General features: G+C 49.5%; 1 protein-coding gene across 1 annotated transcript; it reads left to right on the forward strand.

Annotated features, from left to right (window-relative positions):
• Positions 1-2896: 2896 nt before the first annotated feature.
• On the forward strand, positions 2897-17262 carry TFRC (transferrin receptor). Its single transcript, XM_085232867.1, has 19 exons — positions 2897-3158; positions 4732-4802; positions 5914-6127; positions 6730-6952; positions 7120-7263; positions 7692-7788; positions 8163-8285; positions 8959-9054; positions 9223-9362; positions 9640-9809; positions 10054-10173; positions 10790-10875; positions 11008-11071; positions 11440-11507; positions 11850-11917; positions 12299-12380; positions 13232-13453; positions 13913-14053; positions 14323-17262. Exons 1-19 carry the CDS (start codon positions 2912-2914, stop codon positions 14563-14565), a joined length of 2619 nt encoding a protein of 872 aa, XP_085088993.1. The 5' UTR covers positions 2897-2911; the 3' UTR covers positions 14566-17262.
• Positions 17263-18409: the final 1147 nt, after the last annotated feature.

Below are 18409 nucleotides of genomic sequence, written 5' to 3' on the forward strand. Positions count from 1 at the left end.
CAGAGCACAGCGTCCTTGGCCAGAGCCTCCCCTCATCTCTGCAGCTCCTCAGGCCAGCTGAGGACAAGGAGCCGGGCAGGACCCAGGCGCTTCCCAGAGAAGGACACAGGGACAAGAGTTATCTCAAAGGGAAGACGCAGTGTTACCTGCTGTGCCTCCACTCCCTCCAGGGCTTTTTCCTGGCTCGTGTTTTCCTTTGCTGTTTATCTTGGCTTTTGTTTTCCCTCTGTTTTTAACTGATCACCAAAACTTACAAAGTGCTGCTGGTCACACAAGTGTCAGCCACTCCATAAAACAGAAGTGAAACTGTATTTTTGCTCTGTTTGGTCTCATGTTCCAACATGAAGGACACAGTCACATCATGGGGTTGACGAATAAAGGAACAGAGGGTCACTTGAGCCCAAGTCAGGAGACGCACGAGCCCCTCAGGAGCTCAGAGAACACAGAAACAAACATCTGTTCAGAGGGCAGTGAGGCGCTGGCACTGCAGCCCAGAGAGCTGTGGGTGCCCCATTCCTGGAGGTGCCCAAGGCCAGGTTTGCTGGGCCCTGGGCAAACTAAGCTGGTGGGAGACAGAGTGTTGGGACTGGGTGGGCTTTAAGGTCCTTTCCAGCCTAACCATGCTGTGATTCTATGATTCTGTGATCTAAAAACACCAGGGCCAAGTTGCCATGAGGAGAAATGCCTCAATAGAAACTGGCACCAGGACTTCCAGCCTGCAGCAAACGCAATGTAAAAAGGGTTGAACTGCTTTCAGGCACCACGCTGCATCTGAAGAACACAACATTTTGGGGTACTGCACCACCAATGCTAGCTGTGGTACAAAAATACCTTTTTCTGAAGAGTTAGTTTAATTTCTTTTCCTAACAGGTGTGGAAATGGGGAACTGCTGAGCACACACCCTAAGATACTGTGAGAACAGAAAACACCTGTGGTGAACATGTGTTGTGGAGAGCTGGGGCTGGCACAGCACAGTGCATGGCAACAGCTCTGAAACAGAGACAGCAGCTGATGGAGAGACAGAAATCTGTGACTGCTTTTTAGCATCGCTCCTCTGAGATCTCCCAAAGCTGTTGGTGTATGTACAGTGTACTGAGTGCTGAATGCAGCAGCACTGCCAGGGAATGGACTGGAAAGGCCTGGTGTAGGTTTTACAAACAGGGAACTGAGACGTAGTGTGGTTTTAGTGGGTTGCACATAGGCCTGCCTGGAACAAAGCAGAAGGAAAGCACCTTCTTCTCAGCAGGCCTTTGTGCAATCACAGCACCAAAGCATCACTAGGGTTGGAAATGACCACTAAGATCATTTAGTGCAACTGTTGACCCATTCCCATGGTAGCACATCCTGAAGAGCCACATCTCCACTGTTCTTGAACATCTCCAGGGACGATGACCCCAACACCTCCCTGGGCAGCTGTGCCAGTGCACCACTACTCTTTATGAGAATAAACATTTGCTAATATCCAACCTGAACCTCTCCTGGCACAAGTTAAGACCATCACCTCTTGTTCTAAATGCCGAGAGGATCCATCCATCCCCTTTCTGCACCCTCCCGCACTGCTGGCTGCCCAGGGCACCAAGGAGGGCAATGCCCACCCATGTCCAGCGGTGGCACAGCTGCAGCACCCAGCTCTGCCCAACCCCAAAGCCAGAGCTGTCCAAGCTGGGGCCACAGCTGCTCAGAGCTGCTCCCTGGCACATCCTACCAGTGCTCCCAGCTGCTGATATACAGGAGGCCTCTCTCCCAACAGCCGCATCAAGTTTCTGACCTGGCTAATCCCCCCCTTTATCAGCATAGGAATGTATTTCTTTTCACGAAACATAATCCTCTTTGCAATCATGTGTTCTGCCAAAGGACTAACTTTCTGCTCCCATCTTTCTTTTGTAGGAGCGGATTTGAGGCAATAATCCATCCCTGCCAGCTTTAACGAGCAAGGGAAAAACGAGCAGAGCTCTGCAGAGCGTGTGCACAGCAAAACCTTGAAGCGGAATGCAGATCTGGCACAGCTCTGAGTGATGGGCAGGAGCTGGGAGCAGTGACCTTCACTCACACCGGAGCATGGAGAAGGCAGAGGAGGCTGTGGGGCCTCCCATGACCATGGGCAGTGCTCAGAGGGTCTGTGATGGAGGGATCCTCAGTGCCCTGCAGGGACACCATGATCCCACCGAGAACAGCAGCCCCTCGGGACACTGCAGGGCACTGCGGCCTCCTGTTGCTCCCCATCAGCAGCTTAAGCTTTCCCCAGTACGTGATTTCCTGAACGCTCTGTTTGCACTGCCTTTGTTTGCTGCAGATCTTCACTGCCCACAGTTATTGCCTTCACCACCCTCTGAGCCCCAGCACTGCCAGCTGGGACAGGCTTACCTAAGGCAGCGGTGCTTTATGGGTTCCATAAATACACTCCATACATCACTTACTACTTTCACCTTTATGCTGCTACTCTGTACTTCTCCTTAGAAACTACACAACTGCGCTCCCACCCTCTTTCAGAGGCCAGAGCTGCCCCAGGGAGGGCTGAGACAAGGGCAGAGGTGATAGCTGGGATGAGAGCTGGGGTGAGGGCTGGCTGCTCAGAGCTGTGCAGAGCACTCGGAGCCGTCCTGCTGGGCTCCTGTCAGCACAGCACGGTGCTATTGCGATGGCACAGCAATACCAGGTAGTCGCGTGTGGAAGGCTGTCTTTGTTCATTCACATCCAAAAACGCAGCCCTGGACACACACAGGCCTGAAGGTCCGTGCCTGGTGCTCCCCAAGGAGGTAACCACGCAGGGAGACAAGTACCAGGGCTGCCCCGAACGTAACGCCTCCTGTGCTGTGCTGTCGACCCACGATGTCAGAGGTATGCGGCAGAGGTTAAACCTTCCTACTGATAACCCATTACATTCTGTGGGAGCAACGGTGACGGGGAGGAAATGGAAAACAAATGTGCGCCGCTCCCTCCTCGCCCCACCATCGAGAGACTAAACTGGCTGCCGCCGCGCGAACACAGCGGAGCGGTGCCGTCTGACGGCGGTTGCGTTCGGAGAGCCAATCAGAGCGGGGCACGGGGGCGGGGGCGGGGCCTGCCCAGAATGATCGGCGCGGAGGGCGCAGGGTACGGCAGTCGTGCCGCTGCGCGGCGAGCGGAGGGGGCGGTGGAGGCGCGGGAGCGGCGGGCGGGTGAGCGAGAGAGCGGCGGGGCACTGGGCCTGGCTGGCTGGCTGGCTGGCTGGGAGGGAGGAGTGGGGGGAGCGAGCGAGCGGGCCGGGCCGGGCCGAGCCGAGCCGAGCCGCGCTTAGGTGCGGGGCTGAGCACGGGGCGGCCTGCAGCGGGCTGGGGGTGGGGGCCGCGCTGACCTTGAGTTGCCCGCGGGGCGACGTGCCCGCGGCGGGCGGCGTATCGGCACGGCCTTATCGCGCGGCTCCCATCCGGGCCGAGCGTCGGCACCGCCCGCCTTTCTCCTTGAGGGAGACTGCCTCTAACCTTTTTTTTTTTTTTCCTATTTTCTTTTTCTTACCCCTATTAATTTTTTTTTCTTATTTCTCCCTCTGCTGTATTTTGGAGGTGCAGAGCGGTTTTTGCGCTCCCCGCCTTTCCCATCCTTTCCCGGAACGCGGGGCCCGCTTTCTGCTCATTGTCTCTGCGGGTTTTGCTATGAGCACTGCGAGGCGGTTGAGTCGCACCGGCAGCACGCGGCGTCTCCGCGCCACGTGCTCCCCCGGCTGCGGGTGCTGCTGCTGCTGCGGGGCCTGGCCCTCCCCACGCACACGTTTCCCCGTGGGGATGCACGGCCTGCTGGAGTCCGGCTGTCGTTTGCAGCCCCTACCAGCTGCTAGCAGCTCTGCACGCACGTGCCCCGGCTCTAAGCGAAAGGTGGAACGGGGCCTGGCCGTTATTATTAACCTTTGATCTTCTCTGCCCGAAGCAATCGGCTTGTGTTGTGCGGCTCCCAGGTGTAAAGGTAGTCTGTGTGTGCCTGAAGATCGGTTCCAATGCCCTGCCCTCAGGGATCAGCCCGAAGCGGCTTCTCAGAGCGCTGCTTCAGGACGCTGCATGAGCTGGGTGGTCCCGACCCACACTGTCCAGTCAGTGCTGCACGGAGCTTCTGCCCGCAGCTTCTGCCCACAGCTGTCCAAGGGAGGAGTGCTGAAGCACCAAGGAAGATGAACCAAAGCAATTCTGCTTGCAGCACGTCCCACGTAGAAAAATCCAGGCTATGAAAGTAACCGCAGTTTTGTGTGTCTGCTTGCGGCTGATCAAAGCAGAGGTTGCCCTTATAACACTGGAAAGAACCCAGACACCTAGGAGATATCTTCCTATTAGAAGTGCTCCTAGGGGCTGGGAACTTGTGCTGCTTTGGTGTAGGGTGCTGTGCCACCCCTGCTGCCAGCCAGATGCTTGTCTCCATCTGCTATTGAGCCAGACCCTAACAGACTGAGGTGCGTGGTGTCTGTTGTCGCAGCACTACCTCCTGTGACCCCTTCCTAAGTGGAGGTGGTCCTGCAACAGACAAGACCCTTGACTTTCAAGCTGCACTTCCTGCTGCTGTTGGGGCTCCATGAAAAGTGTTGCTGCGAATACGTGAGCTTGCTGGTTGCATCCAAGGTTAATGGGCAAGTTTGTTGTTGGTTAATCGACACTGTGGCATAGGTAGAAGCATGCATGTGCATTCCACTATTGACTTGGATCTTGGGCATCTTTTGTGGTGACAGGGGAACAGCCAGTGTTGATTTGTTGTGCTTTGAATTTCTAGGCCTTCGGTCAAGTTGGTGGGTACTCCTCCGGAAGGCAATGGATCATGCCAGAGCAGCATTGTCTAGCTTGGTAAGGCATTTCACCCCTGTGCTTTTTACCAAGAGATAGGTAGTGTTAGGTGTTCCTGTGTGAGTTGTGAGACCGGCTTCCCTGTAGCTAACTGGCTGTGATAAGGTGGTGTGAGCTGCTCAATATGGTGGGGTTATCGTTAACTCTGGTGCCTTGGGTCTTTCAGGAAGCTGAAAAAAGGAGATAAGCAAGGGGGGTGAGCTTTGAACAATGTTCCAGGTGGAAGTACTGCTGAGGAAGCTGACTATATTCCTGTCAGGACAACTGTGTTCTGTTATGTTACTTGGGGAGGGTAAATGGGGAGGGGAAGGTGAATTCTACTATAAGTTCAGCCTTTGTGACATGGGGACCTCAGGGACATGGACAAGCTTGTAAAGTGAGCCTGTGAGAACCTAATGAGATTCAGCTGGTCCAAGTGCAAGGTGCAGTCCTAGATGTATGTGTGGACTGGGAGAAGAACTTGAGAGTGACCCTGCAGAGAAAGTCTTGAGGGTTCTGGTGGGTGGAAAGATTGATGTGAGCCAACAGAGCTCCCCAAGGCAGGGGGCTGGAACTGGACGATCTAAAAATTCCCTTCCAACCCAAACCATTCTGTGATTCCCATGGGTATCTCTTTTCACCTAGCTCTCTTATAATATTCATCAAAAGTTTAATTTAAGAATAGCCTGGGGCGGTTTAATGTAAGATTATATAGACCCAGGATGAAACTACTTGCGTCAAAGTAAATGTGGCTCAAAGGCACAGCTGTGGAGGGGTTGTCTTCCCTTCCTTCTATTCGGATCAAAGTTCCGTTCTGTGCAGGTTGCACACTTTCAGGTCAGAGCAGTGCATTGCTAATTAAGACCAGGAGATTCTGCCAGCCATTGCCATGGGGTCACATGGGAAATGTCAGTGCTGTTTTCTGTGTTGTATCTGTAACAGAGTTCGAGCTAGAATCAGACCCTGTGTGGATGTTAGTCTGGCTGTGTCTGTTCAGAGCAGCCAGCGTGACTTACTGACAGCCAGTGCTTGGGCTGTGCTAGCTTAATTTCAAGTGGGAGACCTGGATTTAGATGGCTGCCTGTAGGCTGGTGTAGCAAACTTCTTTCCATGATGTGATGTCTTTCAACAGTTCAGTGCCGAGCCGATGTCGTACACACGTTTCAGCATTGCCAGGCAAACGGATGGAGACAACAGCCATGTGGAGATGAAGCTGTCTGCTGATGATGAGGAAGGAGTGGACATTGAAAGGCCAGAGCACGTGCATGACAGTATGGCTCAGCCACAGAGAAATGGCAAGAAACTCTGCTTCCTAGTCATTGCAGCTGTTCTCCTCCTTTTGATTGGTAAGGAGGGGTGGGAAGCAACAGCAAGAAGTGGACTGTAGTACTGAACCTCTCTAAGGCCGTTAACATTAGAATTTGTGGTGTTTCGGGAGGTGATTAAAGAGCCTCAATCCAGGCTGCAGCTTCTTTTCACTCGCTCTTTAGAATGCCTAGCTCAGACTTGTAATATAAAATTGAAACAAAGAAGTGTGAAGCTTGACAGTGAGACTGTGACTTAACTAAAGAACAAACGGGTGGCTGTGACAAGGATTCTGGTTTTCCCTTGATCAGCTCCTAATGCTTCTCTAGAGATGTGGATGAATATCCATGGTGATCTTTCAAAAGGTTTTAACTCTGCTGCCAACCTAAAGTAAACATTCTTCTCTCAGAGTGGTGCTGGGGGGACTCTGCCAAGCACAAGATCACATCTGTACTTTAAAATGTGCTAACTCAAGCAAAATGTCAGGATGCTATTCCTGTGTGTCCCTGGGTACACCAGCTTGTTAAAAATGGTGTGAGAACAGAGATGCATCTTAACTGTCAAGCTGCTGTGAGTACATGGTATGATGTGAAGCTGGTATGGTTGTCTTTCTGACACTCAAAGGAATATGAATTCTCTGCAGGATTTCTCATTGGCTATTTGAGTTATCGTGGACGAATGCAGCTGGCTGCCAGGTGTCAAGATGGAAGTGGCAGGTGTGAGATAACTCCTACTGCATCTTACCTAGTGGATGGTGATGAAACCGTGGAAGAAGAGATTCAAGGACCACCTGTCATCTACTGGCCTCAACTAAAAGCCATGTTGTCAGATAAGCTGTTAGCCAAGAACCTTGGAGACCGCTTGAGGTAACGGTTCCAGAAAGCATAACTTAAAGCTGTAGGAGAGAACAAGGGTCTTAATGGTGCGGGGAGGCATGTGGGTTTTGAATGACCCATCTGACTTGAGTATGTAGATTGGTGTGCTTTAGTGCAACCTGGTGCTGTGGCCTAAGCTGTGTATATGTTACCTGCAGGCAAAGGGCAGGTTTGGACTCCTTTGAGGCTGGTGAGGCTGAAGATACAAACATGGCCACCTACATTCATGAGCAATTCAACAGCTTCTTCTTGGATAAAGTGTGGAACGATGAACACTATATTAAGTTGCAAATCAGAGGCAGGTATGTTAACAAGGAAATGCAGATCTCTTTTTTATACATAGCATGGATCTCCATTGCCACGAGTAAACACAGAATTTCTGCTGAAATTGTGAGCCAGTTATACCTCTTTAAAGCAGACCTTATCTAGGCAAGCCATTGTGTTGGCTGACAGTTCACATCCACAAGGCTTCCTGCCCCTTCATGTGAGGGGAAGTCAATGTGCTCTTCTGAAGGAAGAGATCTAGAAGCATAGACTGTTTCTAGTTGTAGAATTTAGCCTTTGTTGATGTATCTGAACAATCCCAGAAATTGTTTTGGGGAAGTACTGGGGTGAGTCTTCCTGTTTCAGGCTTTGATTGACTTAGTATTACAAGAACTACAGAAATATGTGAGATACCTAAATATTCAGTGTGTGGAAGAATGTAACGCTGTCTCCTAACTTTTAACAGCACCAAGAACAAAGTGTCCGTTTTGATCAATGATAGCGAGGAGATCTTGGAGATGCCTGATGCGTACGTGGCCTACAGTGAGAGTGGCTCTTTTTCTGTAAGTGATTTCAGGAAAACTGTGGGATTTGTGCATGCTTGTCAGATGGTGATGTCTGAAATAGCTTGCCTCAGAATAGGCACTACATAAAGGCCTCCCCAGTTAGAGAACTGGTGGGGAGGGGGTGAGGAATGGGCACACAGTTTTCTTCCTTCAGCAAGATACAGTTTAAATTTCTCTACCAGCCCAGGAACTTTTGATAGAGATTCTGCTCGAGCAGGCATGTTGCATGTGATAAGAGTTTACATTGCTGAGGTTGAACTGCCTTCTGTTAATAGCAGACTGATGTGTTCCAGGCTCCATAACTTTGTAGGCTGCTTCAAGTGTCTCACCAGTGTAGGACTACTGTGTTTATAACAGTGTTTCTGTTCTAGGGCAAACCTGTCTATGTGAACTATGGACTGAAAAAAGATATTGAGACAATACAGAAGTCAGTGACTCCATTGAATGGAACCATAGTCATTGTCAGAGCTGGAAAAATAACACTTGCTGAGAAGGTAAGCACTGTGGCCCCAAAGCCTGGCCAAACATGGTCTTTTGTTTTTTTTAGTCACACCTCCTTACCTCAGTTCAAGTTTTTAGAACTCATTGGTAAACTTGTTGGGCAGGTCTGGTCTTGCTTGTTTTCTCCAAGCTTCCACCTGCAGGTCTGGACACAGATTGAAAGGAGCTGGTTACCATTTATGGGGCCAGTGTTCTTAGCCTCTGGCAGCCTGACTGCGGTGGCCAAGCATTTGGGAAAAGCAGGGAGAAGGAGGTAGTTTGGGGGATGGCAGGGTGCAATGTTGGCTGGTATTGCTAGATGCAGCAATAATAGGGCTGTTAGAAGCAGAACAGCCTTGTCTCCAGAGCATCTCTTGCTGCTGCAGTGTCTCAGCTGGCTCCTTACTGAGCCTTCATTTGCACCAAGTGTTGGCACTGCCTTCCCAGTCTGTTGCCACATGTATTGCTGTAATGTTTGCTGTGTATGAGGTAACACCAGGCAGTCTATAAAAGATCCAAGTCCTTCTGTACACAAGCCTGTTTTAGGCCTGGCCCAGAACTACTCTTCAGATGGATATTTGTGGAGAGGCTAGGCTGTAGGACTCTGCCCAGCATGTGTCATGGGCACAGAGCTGAGAAGCACTTCCACGAGTGCAAATGTGCAGCTAATGCTGTTTTACCCTTCAGGTTGCAAATGCCAAAGAGGCAGGAGCAGTTGGAGTCCTCATGTACATGGATTCATTCAAGTATGGGATAACAGGGACACTTACCCCATTCGGACACGTGAGTATGCAATTGGCTCTCCTGTTCGTTATTCTGAGGATTTTTTTTTCCCCATGAGCTGCAAACTGTAGCTGTCCTTCTGCATGCAGGCTTCTAGCTCGAGCAGCACTTTGTGCCCTTGTGTAGTTGGTCTCTTCTGAGACTTGAGGAACTTCTTGCTTTTTACAGGCCCACCTTGGAACTGGAGACCCTTACACCCCAGGCTTCCCTTCATTCAACCACACCCAGTTTCCACCAGTTGAATCTTCAGGACTACCCCACATTGCTGTTCAGACCATCTCCAGCAGTGCAGCAGCCAAGCTGTTCAGGTAATGATCTCTTCTGGCTTGTGTGCTGGTGTCTCTGTTGCAGGGGTTAAGGATCGTGTTGAGGTATTATGAGCCCAGAGAGCTCCCTGCTGGTCTCTGCTGCGTATCGCAGGAAGCACTTAATGGGCTGGCTGGAAGAATGTTGCTTCTGTCCATATCTTATAGCTTAAGGACAGGATAGCTGGACAGCAAATGATATCACATAGCTATCCTGATATCATGTAACTAAATGAGACCAGAGCTGGATAATGAGTTTAAATGAGGTCTCTTTCCTCAGCAAAATGGATGGAGACTCATGCTCTGAAGATTGGAAAGGTGGGATCCATTCCTGTAAGGTGACAACAAAGCAGGAGAGCAAGATAATGGTGAAACTAGATGTGAACAATTCCATGAAAGACAGGAAGATTCTGAACATCTTTGGTGCTATCCAAGGATCTGAAGAACCAGGTAAGAGCAACTACATTGTGGCTCAGGCTCGAGGGGAACTTTCTTCAGTTAGAACCAAGGCCCTTCTTTAATGTTTAAGTGTAAAACTGAACTGTGCTACCAAGGAAAGGCTAAATGAAAGCAATGTACTTCATACAGAGGTTAGACTCTGTACGTAGCTCCTGGCAGAGAAACTCAAAGCTGACTCTCTGATAGTGCTTGCAGAGTGAAGCTTGAACCTCAAATCTTGATGTCTCCTTTTTAGATCGGTATGTTGTGATTGGAGCCCAGAGAGATTCCTGGGGGCCAGGAGTGGCTAAAGCTGGCACAGGAACTGCTATATTGTTGGAACTTGCCCGTGTGATCTCAGACATAGTGAAAAATGGTAAATACTTGTGTACTAAAGCGTGATACTGGCTTTGCTCTACGTTTGTTAACACTGGAGAGCCCAATTACAAAATATTCCTTTGAGAATGTGTTGGGAATCAGGAGGGTTTCTGAAAGGCTGTTTCTTGTCCAATACAGACAACTTGTATGCAGTGAGCACTTGCTTCCAAGGGACCACGTGCTTGTATCTGGTGTGGCTTGAATGCTAGAACATCCTTGTATAGCATGCACTACAAGCCTCAATTTGAGCTGTCTATTGTACAGCCAGGCCTGAAGGTGAAAAACATTTAAATAGTTCACCAGATGGAGGGGGGTTGCATGATGGCACTTACGGCAAGTGCTCTTGTCCCCAGCATTAATTCTGAGCTCAGGCAGCTAAAGAAAGGAGGGGAAATACAGTGAGCGTGGCTTCGCTAGACAGTTCTGCAGCATGGAGGATTTGGAGGAAGGCTGGAAAAAGGATATGCTTGCTGCCATTAGTGTGCACATTTTTCTGTGACAGCCAGAATACTTAAGCTCTGCCTGAGCAGCAGGTGATTGATCAGCCCAGGCCCTGAGTGCTGATGTACATCTCCAGTGAGGAAGGCTGAAGATCTCCATCTCTCTCTTTGCAGAGGGCTACAAACCGAGGCGAAGCATCATCTTTGCTAGCTGGAGTGCAGGAGACTATGGAGCTGTGGGTGCTACTGAATGGCTGGAGGTACAGTTTCTTTAATAGACTTCTGTTTGCCTGCTCAGTCATCATTTCTGATATAATTTTTTTTTTTTTTCCAATTAAATGCCCTGATGTTATAGCATTACTGCTTGTCTTACAGTATTTGTTTTGTTCTAGGGGTACTCTGCCATGCTGCATGCCAAAGCTTTCGCTTACATCAACTTGGATGCTGCAGTCCTGGGTAATTTACCACTCTCCTTTTTTTTTTTTTTTTTTTTTTTTTCCCCTTGAAATCAAGTAGGACTAGAATAGTTTGACAGACATTGATTAGCCTCCAGAAATGGAAACTCTGCTCTGACTGTGTCAAAGGTGGTGTTGGGAGTTTGGCTGAAAGCTGGAATGATTCCATTTATCACTGGCTGAGCTGAAGCAGTGAGGTTGCTGCAGCCTGAGCTAGAAAACACTTCTTCTAGGTCTCAGTAATTTCTGCTCAAGCTATAGATAGATTACCACCTGAGTCAAGTGATCTTTCTGTCACAAGGCTGAGCTGCTCTAGTAGTTATCGGTGTGTCAAATGCCTTTTTTTTTTTTTTTCTTTTTTCTTTGCAGGAGCAAACCATGTCAAGATTTCTGCCAGCCCCTTGCTGTACATGCTGCTGGAGAGAATTATGAAGGGGGTGAGTTGGGGGGTCTCAAGCTGGTTGGATGTGACTTACAGTTTAAGCCAGAGTTATGCTGGCTTATTTTCCTCGCCAGAGCTGGCACCTTTTCAGAAGCATCACATAAAGGGGCTGAAATATTCTGGAGGGCCCTGTCAGCTGGGCTCTGGGAATTGCAGTTTACTTATTTACTGATTTCACATTGGAAATATCACTGTTTGGTGGGAGGTGAGTGCCTGTCCTGCATAGGGGGTGTGCTTGTGTGGAAGAAGACACAGGCATAACTATGCAAGTTCTGAGGCAGATACAGCAACTTAAACAGAGGTCAGAACAAATGCAGTGACTGTCATCTCTCTGCAGGTGAAGGATCCAGCACAAGGATCAAGAACTCTCTTGGACAGAGTTGGCTCGGACTGGGTAAAAGCAGTGTAAGTATTGCCATCCTGCTGTTTGGGAAAGCAGATTTCTGTAGAACTGAACAGCTTCTGCTCTTTGTGCTGGAATGTCATGCCACTGTCTGGAGCAGGCTTTACCTGTTGCAGCGGGGTCAGGCAAGTGTGAACAGCAGAGCAGTAGCTCTGCTTAGTGCTGCCTGTAGGCAGTTCAGATGCTCTTTTTGCAGGGCAATATCCACCTTGTACAAAGAGCAGTGACCAGCAGCCCAGGTACTTGGCTGGGACTCCTTGCCAAAACCTGTCTTGTCTCAACAGGGTAGCCCAGCTGGTTCAGTGCTTCAGCTCTGGCCTTGTAGCTTTGTTTCCTGGGATGCCTAAACCAGTTGATAACAGCCTAATACTTCTCTCTTGCAGTGTTCCTCTTGGCCTGGATAATGCAGCATTCCCTTTCCTGGCGTACTCAGGAATCCCAGTGGTGTCTTTTGGTTTCTACAATGTAAGTACTGTCTAACTGCCTGGTGTATTCACTCCATGGAAAGTGCTAGAGGGATATTATTCTCCAAGATGGCAAAGCCTAGAGTGCTGTCCTGAGCTTAGTGCTCATATAGGAGTCTCTCTGGGAAAGGACATGTACTGCCATAGACCCCAGGTTGAGAGGTCACATGTTCTGAAGGCTGCTGCTGGGATGTGGCCTGTAATGTGTCTTTGAGCACCTTGGATGCTTGTGTTCTACTGGGAGGGGGAACCAGCACTATTCTGAAGGTTCAAAGGTCAATGATGCAGAAATGAAAAACACTGAAAAGATGTCAAGCTTCTGCTACTTCAGTGGAAGATGCACTACAACCTGCTGTTCAGTAAGCAAAGTGCTTTGGGGAAGCTGTACAGCTGGCCAGAGCAAGTGTTAACATGGACTGTCCAGATCTGCTTTTGTAGATTGTTGCTGCGAAAATGGCCTTAGCCAGGCAGCCAGCTGTAGAACTGGGAGCCTTTATGGTAACAGCTTCCTTGGCTCATGAATGTTTGGATCTTACTAGTTTCAGGCTTCCTCCAAAAAATCTAATGTTATTCTGCCCAGAAGGATTGGAGAGTACTGTCAGCAGGTATCAAAATACATGCTGGAGTTTGGCTACACACAGCTTTGCAGGGAAGTGGGCTAATGAACTAACAGAGCTGACTGCTGGAAGCTGTGAGGGACTAAATGTAGAAGGTCTATTCCCTCTCCTGTGCTTTGAAGTTTTTCCAACCCGAATCTCACTACTTAGAGACACGAGGAAATGGAATGTACTGGGAGATAACTCCCAGCTGGCGAAGCACTTCTGTCTAACTTCAATGTCTTCCTTCTTCTAGAAAGATGAGGAATATCATTTCCTGAATACTAAGGATGACACACTGGAGAACCTAAGGAAAATTGACAATCTGGACGCTCTTTTGCGTGCTGCTGCAGAAGTAGCTGGACAAGTAGCTCTCAGGCTGACCCATGATCACGAGCTCTTCCTGGACTTTGGGAGATACGGTGAAGAATTACTGGCATACCAGGAGAAGTTTTTGCCTTACGTTAAGGATGTGCAGGTAAGAAGGGCGCTGAGTGCACTGAGTCCCTGAAGGCTGTTCTGAGGCCAGGTGTTAACAGTTAGGTGTTAACTCCAGGACTGTTAGCTGCAATTGGGTGGACATCTTCCTCGTCTGGGTACAAGATGTGATCTGAGTTGATCTTCCTTAAAAAGTACAGGCAGTGTAGCTGTGGCAGACAGATCTATCTGTGGTGGAGGAAGTGGATGTGGGTGCTATGGTTTCTAGCCTGGACGTCATCCACAACACAGTGCAGCTTTGCATCTCGTTTGCACCTCTGCTGAAACAGTACAAAAAACTGTGGGTGGGGAGAGGCATAAGCTGTGCTCAGTGACCTCAGAAAAGACTGCCGGGAACTTGCTCTGCTGCTTCATTAAAGTGGCAAAAAAAAAAAAAAATTCTTGGTAAGACAGCTGCAAAAGAAGAAAATCAGGTTTGCTAACAGCTCCTCCCTCACAGGAGCTGGGGTTGACCTTGGACTGGCTGTTTTTTGCCCGTGGTGACTTCCAGCGAGCTGCAGATGCACTGAGAAGAGACATTGCAAACAGTGACAGGGAGAACAAGGTCATCCGCAGAGCCCTGAATGACAGGATCATGAAGGTAGGTGTTTGCAGCTGGCTTGCCTTTCCTTACGAGGTGAGGGTTGGCCAGGATGGGATTTGTACTTGGAAGCTGCGGACACTGTATTAACTGTATTAAGTATTAACATGACTGACTTCTGTGCTTGCTGTCAGGATCTGGCCCTGGCAGAGCTGCTGTAGGGAAGGGCTGGGTGCTGATGGGAGGCTGGAGGGCTGGTGATGGGGCAGATCAGGAAAGAAAAGCTTGGGAGGTGAAAGTATAACACTGAGTTTGCATCTCTGTTCCAGGTGGAGTATGACTTCCTGTCACCGTATCTCTCACCAAAAGAAGTTCCCTTTCGCCACGTCTTCTTCGGCAGAGGCACCCACACTCTGCAGAGTCTGGTGGAGCATCTGCAGCTGTTGAAAACCGGCAAGAGCGAGGTGGATCTGAACTTGCTGAAGGAGCAGCTGGCCCTAGCAACGTGGACCATTAAAGGGGCTGCTAATGCCTTGGGAGGTGATATCTGGGATACTGACAATGAATTCTAGACATTGCAAACACCTGGTTGAGGTACAGGGTTAGGGAAACCCACTCCCTACCATGACATTATTTTTCTGTAGAGGGTTTTTGGGTGTGTTGTTTTTTTTTTTTTTTTCTTTTTTGGCAACAAATCTTTTCTTGACCAAAGTTGAGCATAAAATTTGAATCTCACCTTACACAAATTCATAGGAGGCAGTTCTAAAGCAGGTACTAAAATTATGAAATCTCTGACCAGGCTGCTGTCTGACCACAATCCAAACTTGTCACCTGCTGCTGCTTGTGGGGTTTGCTCTTTGGTGTACTTGAGAGCTAACAGCACAAGGGAATCCTGAACCAGTACCTTGAGTGGGAAGGTACTGTGTCTATCTAAAATCTTGTTATTGTTGGCCTCCTAAATGTAGTGACAGGCAGGGAATTGATTCCTCTAACACAAGTAAGGATCTCTTCTCTGGCCAGTGAGCTGCAGGCACAAACCTATGGTTGAAGAATAAAAACAGCAGCCTGTAAGCGCTGGGCTATCAGCAAGCTCTGAAGTGCCCGGCCTGCCTTTACTCAGCAGCAGGGCTCCAATGACATCTTGGAGGCTTGCTGCTACAAGGGCAGGCCTCAATATCCAGGAAAGATAACCCAAAGACTCTCGTGCCCCCCTTTTGTATTCCTGCTGGCACTTCCGCAAGTCCTGCAGCATTAGAATCATAGAATAGAGTCATTGAGAGCCAGCTCTAGGCTGGCACTTCAGACCTTGCTGTGCTGGGGCCTTTTGCAAAGCAGAGTCTCTTGCTGGCCAAACTCTGTTTGGCTGATGCCATTTTGCAGGTTGGCTCTTGTTTGACACTGAGATATTTATTTGTTTATTTATTTATCAGTGACAGCGTTCACTATAAATGGTGTGTGGGTTTTTTTATAGAAGATAATTATCGGAAGCAGTGCCTTCCATAATTATGACAGTTATACTGTCGTTTTTGAATAAAGCAGCATCTGCTATTACAATCAAACATGATACTGGAACTTTGCATTTAAAACAATCCAAACAAGCCTCCCCTAAATTTTATTTTTAAACCTGGTAGCAAGTCTCTGGGTTGCACTTCCAAATGATCCTTGAAATGCTGGAAAGCAACTCAAAATCAGGAAATTTTGGCTCCCTGAGGTGTCTTGTGCCACTCTGTGGGCTTGGGACTCCCTCTTCTCCCCTGTTTCTGGAAGCCTTGTGCTCGTGTGGTGGCACTGCTCCACAGAGGGGCAGAGCACTCTGAGCAGGGCTCGCTGTGCAGCACTCACCACATCCACCGGGCTGCACAGAAACTCATCCCTCAGATTGGGCATTGGCCCTATTGGAAATGGCAGCTTCCTGCAGACTTCCAGTACCTTATGTATCATGAAACCTAACTGACATTATCGGGGGCAGTGTCTTCCATAATGTGTAAAGAACAAGGTAGTTTTTGCCTACCACAGTGTTATATCGGAGGCAGTGACCTCCATATGTTGCACTATGGGTGTACGTAATTATCGGGGACAGTGTTTCCCATAATTGTTTTATGCTTATCATGAAATGTCATCTGCAAAGCTTGATGGTTAGTATCTAACATGGATCAACTTCCTGCAGTCCTATTTTTTTTCCACTCTCCTGTGGTGATGCAAATACGAACTTCAATCTGTTCTGTACTTCTATAGACTCCTTCTCTGTAGGCTGAACTTGTTCTGGTAGCTGTGCTGTTGTGAAGTTGCTTCTTGCCCCAAGTAACAAGACTGGGGTTGGGATGTTAGTGAAAGATAGAGTAGTTAGCAGTAGTTTGTGTGTTCTGTGCTGTTGTAAACTTCCTTCAAACCGGTCACAAAGACTTGATGAACTCAAGGTGAATGTAGGGGTTGGGGCTGACTGCTGGCTAGAGGGCTCAGGCTGCTGCTTTGGGTGTGTGTACTACTACAAAGAACTCGGCCTGCTTTGGTTGATGCTGGGGTGCATGCCTGGAGAGGCTGCTTGCTTCTGTCCTGGGCGTTGCTGGAAACCTCAGTCTTTCCTTTTGGGTGTTTTTTGGGAGAAACACCTTCCTCATGGTGCTGCACTGCTCCCTGGCCTGATGCTGAGCACTGTTGGTGTTTGACATCTGCAGATTGCCAGGAGGAAGGTGTCAGTCAGCATCTAGCTGTGTACTTTGTTTAGGAAAGAAAAAAGTGTTAAAAATCATGATAACTTAATTCAAGAGTGTTACCTGAGGCCCAGCAGTAATGCCTGAAGGATGTGCAGTTGGGTGAGAGACTCCATCCTCCATGAAGGTCGGGCATGGGTGCCCACTGCTTGTGCAGTGAGCTCAGCTCATGTGAACTGAGGGGCTCTGTGTGCATTCATTCACCAGCAGCTGGAAGCCTGCTGTCCAGGTGTGAGTCCCAGCACTCATCCTTAACTGCCCTGCTGTCTCTGAGGCATGTGCACAAACCTATGTAGCTGTTTCCTAGTGACACTTCTCCAGATGGCATTTAAGAGCTTGCTGTCTGTGACTCCTTGCTGTAGCACTTGCATGCATCTCGATGTCAGACTTAAGTGTGTGCTTTGCAACCAGCAGAGAAAGATGAAACCTGGCGAGGCAGGAGCCAGCACAGCCATGCCTGCTGCCGTGGTGGGGCTGGTGTCTGACTTGGTGTGAGGTGTTACTGTCTGTATCGAGGTTACCTGCTGTCTGCTTCAATAAAAATTCTGAAAGATTCAACACTGCACTCTTGTGGGTTCTTCATACTGCTGTAGCCACTGGTTGGTGGCTGGAGGGAGGCTGCTCTCCTGGAGCTGGTAATTGCATACAAGCTCCTGGCACCCCCACTGCTACCTTGGGGACTTCCTAACTTCACCACGCTATTCTGTTTGGAGTGCTCAGAGTGCTGTTTCTCTCCAGGCAACCGGGCTGAGGATGGGGGCAGTGATGTGGAAAAGTGATGGATGTGAGCCGCCCCCCTCCCTTCGTGGCTGCTGCTTCTCAGTCACCCATGTTAAAGTCACAGGATAGCACAAGTTGGAAGGGACGCATGAGAATTATCAAGGCCAACTCTTGGCTGTATGTGGGGACCACTCAGAAATCAGATCTTGAGGCCTGGGAGCGGATGACAGATGTAGGATGAAATGCCAGACTTCCCCCCCATCCTTGGCCATGGGTGGTCACGTCTGTGCCCTGGAAGGCCAGAGTTGGCTGCTGTCTATGTGTGTAGGAGGGGGCTTGGGTGCTGCTATATGGTGTGGGTGGCTCCCTCTGCCCTATCCTTGCACCTCATAACCTGAGCAGGGTCAGCGCCTGGATGAGGTCTGCTCAACACCCTGGAGTGCTGCATCCCCGCCAAGACAAAGGTGTACAGCCCTCTTACTGCAGGACTTCCTATTGCAAATATGTTTTACTTGGTTAAGAACACTCAACTCAGCTTTTCTGTGCTATCTTCTCTGGTCCTTCCTGCCAGTCTCGCTTAACCATGTCTGTGGAGCAGGAGATACAATCATAGAACTGTTTGAGTTGGAAGGGCCCCTTAAAGGCCATGTAGTCCAACTCCCCTGCACTGAACAGGGACACCTACAGCTCCCTTGGGTGCTCAGAGCCCTGTCCAGCCTGACTAGAGAGGCAGCGCATCCTCCCATTAGCAAGCTCTGGGAGGAAGCAGCTCTGCAGGCAGCCTGCCTGCTGTTTCCCCTATCAGCCTGGCAGCGCTCCTGTCCCTGCAGTGACTGCAGAGCCCCGGGGCCGCAGTGCTCGGGCCACGCAGCGTGTGCCGCAGCGGGAAGGTGCGCCCCGAGACCCCTCATCTGTCCGCGCCTGCACCTGTCCGTGCATCCAGCCATCATTCCATCCATCCACCCATCCGGCCGTGCCCATTCAC

This window comes from Meleagris gallopavo, chromosome 11 (assembly GCF_905368555.1).
Source record: "Meleagris gallopavo chromosome 11, MGAL_WU_HG_1.1, whole genome shotgun sequence".
NCBI classification, from domain to species: domain Eukaryota; kingdom Metazoa; phylum Chordata; class Aves; order Galliformes; family Phasianidae; genus Meleagris; species Meleagris gallopavo.

Bases quoted from the DNA above. Each gene is read 5' to 3' on its own strand.
- TFRC (XM_085232867.1), top strand. From the start codon at position 2,912: ATGGAAAACAAATGTGCGCCGCTCCCTCCTCGCCCCACCATCGAGAGA. The intron at 7,264-7,691 runs GTATGTTAACAA...AACTTTTAACAG, and splicing joins AAGTTGCAAATCAGAGGCAG to CACCAAGAACAAAGTGTCCG. The intron at 11,072-11,439 runs GTAATTTACCAC...TTTTCTTTGCAG, and splicing joins CTTGGATGCTGCAGTCCTGG to GAGCAAACCATGTCAAGATT.